Source organism: Artemia franciscana, chromosome 7 (genome assembly GCF_032884065.1).
Source record: "Artemia franciscana chromosome 7, ASM3288406v1, whole genome shotgun sequence".
In the NCBI taxonomy this organism is placed as follows: Eukaryota; Metazoa; Arthropoda; class Branchiopoda; order Anostraca; family Artemiidae; genus Artemia; species Artemia franciscana.
The window spans coordinates 40512843-40526634 of NC_088869.1; the positions used below are offsets into that span (position 1 = coordinate 40512843).

Sequence of the window (13792 nt, forward strand, 5' to 3'; positions counted from 1 at the left end):
TTTATTTTAGCTTATTTTTCAGTTTTTTCCTTTTTTTTAGTTTTTTTGTATTTTTTATTTTTTTTTAGTTTTTTACCTTTTTTTAGTTTTTTTAGTTTTTTTAGTTTTTTAGCTTTTTTACTTTTTTTATTAGTTTTTAGTTTTTTTTGTAGTTTTTGCCTTTTTTTAGTTTTTTCAGTTTTTTTTTTAGTTTTTTATTGGTTTTTACCTTTATTTTAGCTTATTTTTCAGTTTTTTTCCTTTTTTTTAGTTTTTTTTAGTTTTTAGTTTTTTAGTTTTTTACCTTTTTTTAGTTTTTTTAGTTTTTTTAGTTTTTTAGCTTTTTTATTTTTTTTATTAGTTTTTAGTTTTTTTTGTAGTTTTTGCCTTTTTTTAGTTTTTTTAGTTTTTTAGCTTTTTTATTAGTTTTTAGTTTTTTTTGTAGTTTTTGCCTTTTTTTAGTTTTTTTCTTTTTAGTTTTTTTGTAGTTTTTACCTTCTTTTTAGTTTTGTTAGTTTTTTTTTTTACTTATGTCCTGGTCGTCATTTATACTCCCTGTGTCCCGGTGCTTTGTTGATTGCTAATCGAACATTCCTTTTGTCCTGGTCGCTTTCTCTTTGAGTGTTAAAACTGAAAAACAGTGATTAACCAGTAACTGGACCTATCCTAAGTAAAATAAATAAGACTGGAGTTGCTTTAAATTCTGGTAAATTTCGGAAAAGGTAGACTTAACTAACTTCAATATTGACAATATACTTAACTTTTTTGTTTTATTCAATAAATACGGTAAGAAAGAATAGAAAAAATTGATTATGAACATTTTAAGATTTATCTCAGACTTTTTTTTCACTATTGCTGCAGTTGAAGGACCAGTGAAATGGGAAGAGAAACTAGCACGATCACTGAATTCACCACTGGAAATTTCAGTCCTAGCCCAAAAATATTCCGAGGCATATATTGTCTCATTAAACTACTGCTACCAAAAAAGCTCCTTACTATTGTTATTACTTCTACTACGACTACTGCCATTAAAGCTAAGGTCACTACTATTAATTCTACTGCTGCTACTGCTACTACTACTATTACTAAAACCAAGGGTATTAAGGCAAAAAATTCAGGAATATTGAAACTATATGGAACTAAATCAAAACACACTATGCCCATGCAGGCTGTCAAGAGGACGTATCAAAAAGGCTTAAGGAACGATTGATGGTATTAAGTTAATACTTTGAGCGTGTTTTGAAGGGCTATTTGAAGAAACCGAAGGTGCTATGCAAATACTACTGCTCATGCTACTACAACTATGGCTACTACGCAAGCTTAGAGTATTAAGTTGAAGCTTTCAAGGAGTATTTAGGCGGATGTTGAACAATATAAAAAAGTTTTAGTACCCTTTTAAGAGGAAAAAGAGATTGGAGGGTAAGCAGCCCTCCACCCAAGAACATTCGTTTTCCAAACACACCCAGTCAAAATTTTTAGACAACTATTTAGCTCAGCATCGTAGAACAGTACAATAACCCTGTCTCTAGTCAACCCCCGACAATTATGTAATTGGCCCATTATGCCCTAAATGTTGTTTTAAAACTGAATCAAAAGGTACTTTGCGTATGGTTGCCAATAAGACGCCACACCAATATATCGAGAACAACTGGGAGTATTAGGTTGAAACTTTCGGGGCTGCTTCTATTACTACTTCTGCTCTTACCCCATTAAATAAATCAAAAGAGTGTATATGTATCCAGATTTTCAAAGAGCTTAGATGGAATTTTTTGGAGAATGATATCATGTTTTATTTTGCTGGTCAGATTCGGAATGTATAAACTGAAATTAAAAAAGTACTATTTGCTTCAGGGTTAAACATTGGTAAAAAGTTTCTCCAACAAACAAATAGCAAACTAAACTGTGGATTCTTATAAAAAATAAAAAATAAGTTTTTCAACTGAGAGTAAGAAGCAACATTAAAACTCAAAACGAACAAAAACTATTACAAATATGAAAGGGTTGCCCCTTTCTCAATACCTCACTATTCAAACAGTTCGTGGTAACAAACTGTAGTAAGGAGCGACCCGGCTCAATAGTAATTGAATTTTGATATCAATAGCTACACCAAAAGAATTGCATTTTAATGCTGATTTTAAATATATAAGTTTCATCAAGTTTAGTCTTACCCATCAAAAGTTACGAGCCTGAGAAAATTTGCCTTATTTAAGAAAGTAGGGGGAAACACCCCCTAAAAGTCGTAGAATCTTAACGAAAATGCCACCATCAGATTCAGCGTATCAGAGAGCCCTACTGTAAAAAGTTCAAGCTCCTATCTACGAAAATCTGGAATTTTGTATTTTTTGCCAGAAGACAAATCACGGGTGCGTGTTTATTTGTTTGTTTTTTTGTTTGTTTGTTTTTTTCTTCTTTTTTCTTTTTCCCAGGGGTCATCGTATCGATCAAGTGGTACTAGAATGTCGCAAGAGGGAACGGAATTCTAACGGAAATGAAAAGTTCTAGTGTCTTTTTTAAGTGACCAAAAAAATTGGAGGGCATCTAGGCCCCCTCCCACGCTCATTTTTTCCCAGAGTCAACGAATCAAAATTTTGAGATAGCCATTTTGTTCAGCATAGTCGAAAACCATAATAACTATGTCTTTGGGGATGACTTACTCCCCCACAATCCCTGGGGGAGGGGCTGCAAGTTACAAACTTTAACCAGTGTTTACATATAGTAATGGTTATTGGGAAGTGTATAGACGTTTTCAGGGGGATTTTATTTTGTTTGGGGGTGGGACTGAGGGGAGGGGGCTATGTTGTAGGATCTTTCCTTGGAGGAATCTGTCATGGGGGAAGAAAAATTCAATGGAAAGGGCGCAGGATTTTCTAGCATTACTATAAGAAAACAATGAAAAATAAACATGAAAACGTTTTTTCAAATGAAAGGAAGGAGTAGCATTGAAACTGAAAACGAACAGAGATTATTACGCATATGAGGGGTTCTAAAAATACTTTAGCATAAAGAGCGAGGTATTTAGGAGGAGATAAATACCTCGCTCTTTATGCTAAAGTATTTTTAGTAATTTCAACTATTTATTCTACGGCCTTTCTGATTCAAGGGTCATTCTTAAAGAATTGGGACGAAACTTACGATTTAGTGTAAAGAGCGAGGTATTAACGAGGGTACAAACCCCCTCGTATACATAATAAAAATATAAGATTATGAAAGTTTGTTACGTAAGTTAATTCTTAAGTTACGTATATTTTTTACTAATAAAAACGTTCGTTAAAAATTAAAAGTTCTAGTTGCCTTTTTAAGTAACCGAAAAATTGGAGGGCAACTAGGCCTCCTTCTCTACCCCTTATTTCTCAAAATCGCCTGATCAAAACTAAGAGAAAGCCATTAAGCCAAAAAAAAAGAATTAATATACAAATTTCATTTTAATAATTTATGTGCGGAGAGCCAAAACCAAACATGCATTAATTCAAAAACGTTCAGAAATTAAATTTAAAAAAAAACTAATTTTTTTAGCTGAAAGTAAGGAGCGACATTAAAACTTAAAACGAACAGAAATTATTCCGTATATGAAATGGGTTGTCCCCTCCGCAATCCCTCGCTCTTTACGCTAAAGTTTGACTCTTTACCACAATTCTACTTTTTAAAACAATTAAAAGCTTTAGCGTAAAGAGCAAGGGATTACGGAGGCGACAACCCATTTCATATACGGAATAATTTCTGTTCGTTTTAAGTTTTAATGTCGCTCCTTACTTTCAGCTAAAAAAATTAGTTTTTTTTTATTTAGTTACACTAAAGTTTGAAATTTTCTGCTATTTATTTAAGAATGACTCTTGAAACACAAGAGCCGTTTGATTAGAATAATAAGCTAAAACTAAAGTTCCAAAAAAATTTTGGCGTAAAGAGCGAGGTATGGAGAAAGGGGCAACCCACTCATATTTGTAATAGCTTTTGTTCATTTTAAGTTTTAAAATTGCTTCTTGTTTTTAATTTTATCTCTGATGTCTTTTTTTTAAATAATGCTCGGAAATCCAGTTCTCCTCAGTAAAAATCCCTCCCTGCGAAAAATCCTTCCTTGGATATGTCTTCTCACATAACCCACCTCATACCATTAAACCCTCCACCCCCCAAAAGTATATTTATACTTCCCATTAGCCAGCCTAATACTGAATGTAAACAATGGGCAAAGTTCATGGCTTGCATCCCTTCACCTGGATGCTTTGGAGGGTCAAGTTATCCTAAAAGACATAGCTATTTAGAAAATTTTGAACAAAATTTTATCAGAAGACTTTGGGGAAAAAATGTACGTAGGAAGCAGGTTAGTTGTCCTCCAATATTTTCGCTCACTAAAAAGGGGCACTGGAGCTATTGATTTCCCGTCAAAGAGGCCTTCCTATCTTCTAGGATAACTGGCTCGATACGATCAACCCATAGGAAAAAATAAAACAAATTTTCCCCATTTTTTTTCTCCTAGGAAAAAAAACCAACAAATACACATCCTTTCTTTTTCTTTTTTTCTCGTGATTGTTTGTTATCTAATAGCAAAGCCTCGGAAGCTATGTTTTTGCTCTGCTATTAATATGGTATATCGTTGTTTTAATAATAAAAGTTGTTCCACTGCTACTTGATCTTGCTTCTCGCCAAAAATTCTAAATTCCCCATTTTAGTATATAGGAGCTTGAAACGCCTACAATTTGGTTCTCTGATATACTGAATCTAATGGTGTGATTTTCATTAGGATCAATTTATGGTTTGGTGGTGTTTTCCCCCTTTTTCAAAAATAGAACAAATTTTCTCAGGCTCGTAACTTTTGATGAGTAATATTAAACTTGATGAATTTTATATATTCTGAATAAGCATCAGAATTTAATTTTTTTGATGTGTCCATTATTATCACGATGCTTACCATTACTATTTAGCCACGCTGCTCATTAATTACAGTTCATTACCACAAACTGTTTCGAAAACAGAAAACATATATAATGTTATATTTTTTCGGCAAAAAAGGCTATTAATTCAAAGTAATTAATCTAAAATATTTTTCACAAGACCAAGCGTTTCAAAAAAAAATATTAAATAGCACCATGAAGCTAAAAATCAGCAGAAATAAAGTAAAATAATCTTCCAAGAATAAAACTGACAGAAATCACCATCAATAAGTAAATAAAATTCAAAATGAACAGCAATTACAATAATCAACCGAGTCAATCTCAGAACTAGCAAAAATGAACAAGAGCAGGGCTGACAAACCCCATGCCCTCTCAAGATCATAATATAATTTACTCTTTACTGAAAAAGAAAAAAAAAAAAACAACTGATCGTGGATTGTCAATTAGACTTACATATATTTTCTTTTTTTGCATACAATTTTAATAATTTATCTTTATTAAAGTCGAAAACATGAAAACATTTAAATTGTATTTTTGCTTTAATTAAAGTGCAAATCATATTCTGGTCTTAAGAATAGAGAATATGTTCTAGATCTTCAGAATCACAATAGAGATCTCAGAATCTTAACAGTGAACACCTTGGATGACGTATTTCCCAAAAGCTCCTTTATTTTGGAGCTAGTATATCAAATTCTATTGGGCAACATGAATGATAGCTTTAATAGCCTAAGTAATAAAAAAAATTCCAAGAAGAAACCTGAGTCTTGCAACACTCTTATGGTTCAATCCCGCTTTCTAATGCTATAAAGAGAAAAAGGTTGGTATGGCTTGGGCGCGCTCTTTGGATGACCGTCTATGGCTAAACGGAAAGCAGTTCGTGCGCGGTTAGAGTGGGAAGATGTCATAAAGAAAGATTTAAGGAAAATGGGAACTTCGTGGGAGGGTGTATAGAGGGAGGCTTTGGATTGATTGGAATAAAGGAAGAGCGCGTGTTGGCCTCAGGCAGCTTGTTGTTGCGGTGAGTTTTTAGTAGTAGCAGTAGTATAAAACATTTCCATTAGACAATAAATGCCTCAGAATATTTTTTTGCTAGGACTTAAATTTCCAGTGATGAATTCAGTGATCGTGCTGTTTGAAACTTTGAATTTTACTTTTTCTTACCATTTCAATGGTCCTTCAACTGCAGCAATTGTGAAAATAATCTCAACTGAAAATTAAAAAGGTAATAATCAATTTCGTATATTCTTTCTTTCTTCGTTTATTAAATCAAAAAAAATAGTAAAGTATATTATTTTCAATTTCCTGATTGAAATTAATCAAGGCTACCTTTTCCAAATTTCACCTTAATTTAAAGCTATTTATTCAATTTTAGTCTACTTTACTTAAGATCCATCCAGTTATTGTTTAAGCACTGTTGTTCAGTTTTAGTTAGAGTTGTTTCTTTGTTATCAACCCTATAGGTATACTCTACAAAAATTAATATCATGCGATTATTTAACTTTTCTGACCTCTAATCTTTCACGAGAATGTTTTCTGTCCTTGTTTAAACCCTGTATTAATTGTAATATTCGTTTAATTTGAAGTGTTTGTGTAAAAGTCAGATTCTACGGTTTTTTTCATAGAGTAGAACTTATGACAAATTCAGCCCTTTTATAGCAATTCTATAAGCACTTATGGATGTATAAAATAATTTGCAAGAGAATAATTCTTTTCCATTTACAGACTTTATAAGAGCAAAAACGGGTATCATTTAGATAAACTGTGGAATAAAAAAAAAAATTAAATAGCACAAATCCAAATATTTCGACTCTACTTCCAGAAGCGTTTGTCGACAAGGAAAAAAAGTTGTTAAATTAAAGTAAACGCAACATATAAATAAAAAGATAAAATAAAACAAACAAACAAATAAAACTTATAGATGAATGATCTCCCAAACACTGCAATGACTGTAAATAGTCCGAATAAGCTCACAGAAAAGACAAAAGATCTCTGTTACACCAGATTATCTCTTCGTTGAGGATCTTGCTTGAGGATTCTAGTATTCTCCATGCGTAGTAAGTGACCTAGGTAGCTTAATCTGTGTCTTCGTATGGTTACGGTAAGGGACAGCTGGCCCGTGATGCTCCTTATATCTACGTTTGTGACTTTTCGGGTCCAGTGAATACCGAGAAGCCTCCGAAAACAAGCTTTCACAAAGGGCTAGATTCTCTTCTGATGGTCATGGTTGAGATGCCAAGTTTCTGATGCGTAGAAGAGGACAGGCAGGACGTTACTGTTGAACAGGTAGAGTTTGAGTCGGAGAGAGAAATTACCCGGTCCCCACACTTTATTAAGCCTGTTAAAGGTGCTGTTAGTCTGACCAATGTGGACAATGACTTCTTTGGCTGTGGATCCATTATTTTTGAAGGTGCTGCCAAGGTATTTGAGGTTGACTACCATTTACACATCGTCATCGCCGCATTTGATTTTCATAGGTGAGTCGCTTGTCACCATTTCTTTGGTTTTAATGGCACAAGCATTAAGCCTGAATTTACCTGTTTTTATTGAATATTCGAGAGTAATGCCCGAAGTCGTGTTTTGCAGGTTCCGAGTATTGCAATGTCATCGGCAAAATCTAGGTTGCTGAGCAGGCGATCATTTAGGTGTAACCCAGTTGACTTGATGCTCCGCAATATATAGTCGATTACCAATGCAAAAGCTAGTGGCGATAAGACACAGCCTTGTTTCACCCCGGAGAGGATTGGGAATTTACGTAATTTCCCCTCTGAAGTTCTCACACAGCTGGTTGTATCCTCGTCCATGGCCACAATGAGCTTAAATACGATGTCAGGGATACCGTAATAGCGGAGAAGCTTCCAAAGTGACTGGCGATCAAAGCCGAAGGCCTTTTTAAAATCTATGAAAATTATATATAGCTTGTTGCACCATTCACAACTCTCCTCTGTGAGCATCCGCAAGATAAAAAACAGGTAGGTACAGGACCGGTTTGGTAGATAGCCATGCTGTTCGTCGTGGGGATATTCGTCTAGGTGGTGTTGAATACGGGCTAGAATAATGTGGGATAGAAGTTTATCAGGGATGTAAAATAGGCTAATACCACGCCAGTTATTCCATAGGGTAGCGTCACCCGTCTTAAACAGCTTTAAGAGCGTGCTGTGGGACCAGTCTGAGGGTACTTTGGCTATTGGCCGGATGACTTTGAAAAATTTCCAATAAGAGACTAGAGTGGTCAGAGAGCATTCCAGCATTTCTGCTGTGATGGGGTCGTCTCCTGGTGACTCCCATTTCTCAGCTTTTTGACTGCCTTCAATATTGAATCTTCGGTAGGAGGCTCGGTGGTGATATTCAGAAGTATCCTTGACCTTCCGGGGATAGAAATCGGCTCTTCTGAGCGTGGGCTGTTTTGGATTTTGTCGAAGTGTTTTGCCCATATCTCCTTCTTCTCTTCGGACCCAGTTATCAGCATGCCATTCTCATACTTGATCGGACCGTCACTGGCTTTCCTCTTCCCGATGGTCTCGTTTGTGATCTTGTAAACTGACCTGCTATCGCCATTATTTGCAGCTTCTTCAGCTTTTGCGGCCTTCGCTTCGTAAAATTGGCGTTCATCTTCACGTGCACTCTTCTTGACACATTTGTCGATCAGTCTCTAGGTCCCATTTCTGTATATCCGGTTCATGTCGTAGGATGAGACGAGCTATAGCTTGTCGATTCTCATTTCTTTCTATCAGATTCCAGGTGTGGTCTGATAGCCACTGGTCCTTAGGTTTCTTCCTGTAGAGTTTGGTAGAATTCTTCTTTGCACTTGATTTCTGTGACTTTTGCAGAAGCATAGCAGACTCATACCGAGAGTTTTGTCTGGCGACCAGAGAAACATGCAATAAGTATTCTTGACGATATGGGAGTCCATTTTAAGAGAGATTTTGAGGTTTCCCTTGTCATCATGAGTGCAACTCCTTTGTCGTGCCTAATTTCGGAGCCGCTGTAGAGCTAACTTCGGAGGCATTTTAAGTAAGCTCATAATACCTAGAAGACAAATGAACAACCTAGACCATCAAAGGTGACGGCACCAATCCGATCAGCTAAGGTAAAGGGTATTGAAAAAATTTATAAAGTTCAATACCAAAATAAAGAACAAATATATACAGTCAGAATACTTCCGTCTCCAACTTATCATTACAAATAGTGATTCTTTATTTTGACAAGGAATTTCCTTCCCCGAAAATTTCATCCGAAAATTCCCCTTCACTGGGGAATCGAGTCATAAATCGAAAAACACGATAATCCATTGAATCAATCAAAACGAACATCAGTGTTTTTTATGTCATGCTTTCCATAATTAAATAAAAAAACAAGTTTTTTCAACTGAAACTAAGGAGCAACATTAAAACTTAAGATGAACGGAAATTATTACGCATATGAGGGGGGTCTCCCCCTTTTCAATACTTTACGGTACGCTCTTTACGCTAACGTTCGAACTTTATCCCAATTCTTTAAGAATCACTCCTGAATCACAAAGGCGGTTTAATTAAAATTAAAAGCGCTTTTTCATATATATATATATATATATATATATATATATATATATATATATATATATATATATATATATATATATATATATATATATATATATATATATATGTATATATATATATATACAACAATTCAAAAACCTTAAAAAAGAAAACCAAAAGTTTAAAGCTTAGTACATATCGCTGTTAGAACTCGGACTAGCTTTAGTAATCAAATATCTTTGAAATGAAACCAGTGTAAAAGGACATTAAAGTACGTAAACAGCTAAAAACTGGTAATATATTAGAAACAGTTATTACAAAACTGGTAAAAAAAAATATTTGTCTATATTTTAATAAGAGACTTCAACAATTCAAAAACCGTAAAAAAAAACAAAAGCGTGAAGCTGTTAGCTTCACGCTTCACGCTTCACAGCTCTATCGTTGTTAGAAACTGGACTTGCTTTAATAATCAAATATTTATGAAAAAATTTAGTATGAAAAGACGTTAAATTGCGTAAACAGCAAAAAACTGGTAATATATTAGAAATAGTTATAATCCTCCCACGTAACTCCTCCCCTCAACTCTCCCCCCCCCCCAACCAAAAGATCCCCCTGAAAACGTCTGTACACTTCCCAGTAACCATTACTATATGTAACTATATGTAACCAAACACAGGTCAAAGTTTGTAACTTGCAGCCCCTCCCACGGGGACTGCGGGGGAGTAAACCGTCCCCGAAGACATAGTTATTAGATTTTTCGACTATGGTGAATAAAATTGCTATCTCAGAATTTTGATCCGGTGACTTTGGGGAAAATTGAGCGTGGGAGGGGGCCTAGGTGCCCTCCAGTTTTTTGGTCACTTAAAAAGGGCACTAGAACTTTTAATTTCCGTTAGAATGAACACTTTTGCGATATTCTAGGACCACTGAGTCGATACGATCACCCCTGGCGAAAAAAAAACAAACAAATAAACACGCAACCGTGATTTGTCTTCTGGCAAAAAATACGAAATTCTATATTTTTGTAGATAGGGGCTTGAATCTTCTACAATAGGGTTTTCTGATACGCTGAATCTGACGGTGTGATTTTCGTTAAGATCGTATGACTCTTAGGGAGTGTTTCTTCCTATTTTCTAAAATGGGGCAAATTTTCTCAGGCTCGTAACTTTTAATGGGTAAGACTAATCTTGATGAAACTTATATATTTAAAATCAGCATTAAAATGCAATTCTTTTGACGTAACTATTGGTATCAAAATTCTATTTTTTAGAGTTTCGGTTTCTATTGAGCCGGGTTGCTCCTTACTACAGTTCGTTACCACGAACTGTTTGATACACTTTTCTTCTAACAGCAGATTTTTTTGTCCATCATTTAGATCTTGGAATCGTTGTGATGATTGTTGCTGCATGTCTTCTAGCCGCAGATGTTTTCGTACTTCATTTTGTCTCAGAACTTGTAACGCAAGTGCTACTTCTGTTGCTGTTTTTTGACTTAAGAGATTCATTAAATTCAGGCAAACATAATAGTTGCTATTATATTTTGGTTCACTTCAGTCCTGAAGCAGCAGCGATAGGAAATCGGAGCAAGCTTGTTTTCTTAGGAGTAAAGCATTGTTTGAATTTCGTGCCTGACTAAAAAAGCAGGAATTATAACAATCAATAAAAGCCTAAGACAAATAGGGTTGATCAAAATTACATTTTCTTGCGCTTTCATTGGTTGATCCAGACTGTCTTGACAGTTGTTTGGTCATAAAGTAATGGTGCGTGCTTACTAAAAATTCAAATACCAGAACAGAGTCAAAACTAATATTAAACAATTGTTTTACCAAAAATATAATATAGAATAATAATTTAGAAAAATTTAGAATAGAAATCCCAGGTTTCTTCTTAGTAGCCTGGTTTTGTTCCAGAAACATCGGGCACAGAAGGGACATAAGTTGGAATGTAGTTTGGCTCATATTTTGCAGGATAGGTAATATAATGTGGAAGTCTATAATCACCATAAGGATCATGATCTACTGGTTTTGGTGCTTTTCTTCCTTTGCTCTTGATTTTCATCAATTTACTCCGGTTAGCTGCACTTAATGGCAATGTTTGAGACTGTTTGACTGGGTATGGCATTGGAATTTCTTTTGGCAAGTAAACTCCAATGGAGGGTAAAGCGTTCGGTGCTGGCGGATGAACAATCGGAAGATTTATGTACTGTGCAGACAGATCCATAGGGACTTCGTTTGTATGCTGGACAGAGTTTTTTTCAGCTTTCTTTGCCTGCACGAGAGGAGCAAGACCTAAAAGAAAAATAAATTAATAATATATCACTGAATGTGTTAAGTATTTGACTCTTTGACTCAATGACATACCAATAGGCTTATATGCAGCTAACCCCCCCCCCCCCCTCCACCACCTCCCCACTCCAAATAACTTTTTCAAGCAAAGCCATATTTAAAGAACTATATGTTTACTGGCTCAAATATTCACAACTCGTTAAATTAAAACGCAAAGTTTTCAGAGTAATGCTTCTTGATGAAGACCACATTCGGTGTATTTGCTTTTCCAAATAAAGCATTCAAAATTGTGTGTATACAGGGGGACTTACCTGTCCCTCCTGCTAAAATTCTCCCTACGCAGAATTCTTTCCGAGGAATATTTCCTCTACGTATTAATAGCACTTGTATCTTTAGATTTAAAAGTATTTGAAAAATGCCCCCCTGTGTCTAAATCCCACCTGAAAATTCCCCACCCCCGTGGAAAATTTTCACCTTGAAATTTCCTACCACCTCCCGAACAGGAAATTTCCCCGTTAAAAGACCCAACGAAAATTCCCCTTCACTAGGGAATCGAGTCATAAATCAAAAAATACGATAGTCCATTGAATCAATAAAAACGAACATCAGTTTTTTTAACGTCATGCTTTCCATAATTAAATGAAAAAACAAGTTTTTTCAACTGAAAGTAAGAAGCAACATTAAAACTTAAGACGATCGGAAATTATTACGTATATGAGGGGGTCTCCCCTTCCTCAATACTTTACGCTACGCTCTGTACGCTAAGGTTCGAACTTAGACCCAATCCTTTAAGAATGAATCCTGAACGACAAAGGCGGTTTAATTAGAATTAAAAGTGCCTTTAAAGTACTAAGAAACTTTAGCGTAAAGGGCGAGGTATTGAGGAGAGGGCGAACCCTCCTCATATACGTAATAATTTCTGTTCGTTTTAAGTTTTGATGTTGCTCCTTACTTTCAGTTGAAAAATCTTCTATTTTTTATATTTAATTTCTTATCATTTTTTAAACAGTCCTGGGACATCCGGCTCTCCCTCCGTGAAAAATGGCCTTCCCCTATGAAAATTGCTCCATGAAAAGATCCTCCAACGTCACCCTCTCCAAACCTTTACCAGAAAAATCCCCCTGAAAACATTTTGTATACTTCCCAATAACCAATCTATCTATCTATATATATAAAAATAAGTTGTTTGTCTGTCTGTCGACTGACGTCATTATAAGGATTGAGCTGTATGTCGTCATGAAGCTAGTTGTCGTCATGTTTGTTATGACGATGCTTAGTATATGACGTCATTACAAATATTTAAGAAAATCGTTCAAAGACGAATTTTTAATTGTAAGAAGATCGTTGAAAGAGAAATTTTTAATATCTTCTATCTATATATATAAAAATAAGTTGTTTGTTTGTGTGTCTGTCTGTCTGTCCATATATGACGTCTGAATTATTTCATCATATACCAATTCAAAAACGAATGTATTCAAGCCGAAGTAGCTGAGTTGGTAAAGCGTTATGTTCCAGGTTCTAGGTCCGAGAGGTTCCAGGTTCGAACCTTGGCTTTAGCATTAATACAAAAGAAGGAAAAAAAAACTAAAAAAGGTAAAAACTACAAAAAAAAACTAAAAACAAAATACTAAAAAAACTAAACAAGCTAAAAAACTAAAAAAAAACTAAAAAAAAAGGTAAAAAACTAAAAATTAAAAATGAAAAAAACTAAAAAAACTAAAAAAAGGTAAAAACTACAAAAAAAGAACTAAAAAGAAAAAAAAACTAAAAACTAATAAAAAAAACTAAAAAACTAAAAAACTAAAAACTGAAAAAGAAAAAAAAACTAAAAAAAGGAAAAAATCTGAAAAATAAGGGAGAAAAAGAAAACTAAAAACCGGGACACAAGGGAATATAAATGACGACCGGGACACTCAAAGAGAAATTACAGACTGGGACACTGGGACACAAATGACGACCGGGATACTGGGAATATAAATGACGACCGGGACACGGGGACACAACTACAACGGGGATGCCGGGGGCACAGGGGGATATATAAATGACGACGGGGACACAGGGAATGTTCGATTAGCAATCACCATCAACAAAGCTCAAGTATAGAAATGAATAATGAGTTATAGATC

The 13792-nt window shown here is 34.8% G+C and overlaps 1 protein-coding gene across 4 annotated transcripts in view; it reads right to left on the minus strand.

The window, feature by feature from the left end:
- Positions 1–11173: 11173 nt before the first annotated feature.
- The window catches only part of LOC136029294 (uncharacterized), a 49210-nt gene continuing 46591 nt past the window's right edge, over positions 11174–13792 (minus strand). For all 4 annotated transcript variants that reach the window (XM_065707553.1, XM_065707555.1, XM_065707554.1 and 1 more), the window contains exon 3: positions 11174–11669. In XM_065707553.1, coding sequence (XP_065563625.1) covers positions 11269–11669 — 401 coding nt within the window. In that variant the 3' untranslated portion in view covers positions 11174–11268. The remainder of the gene's footprint in view (positions 11670–13792) is intronic.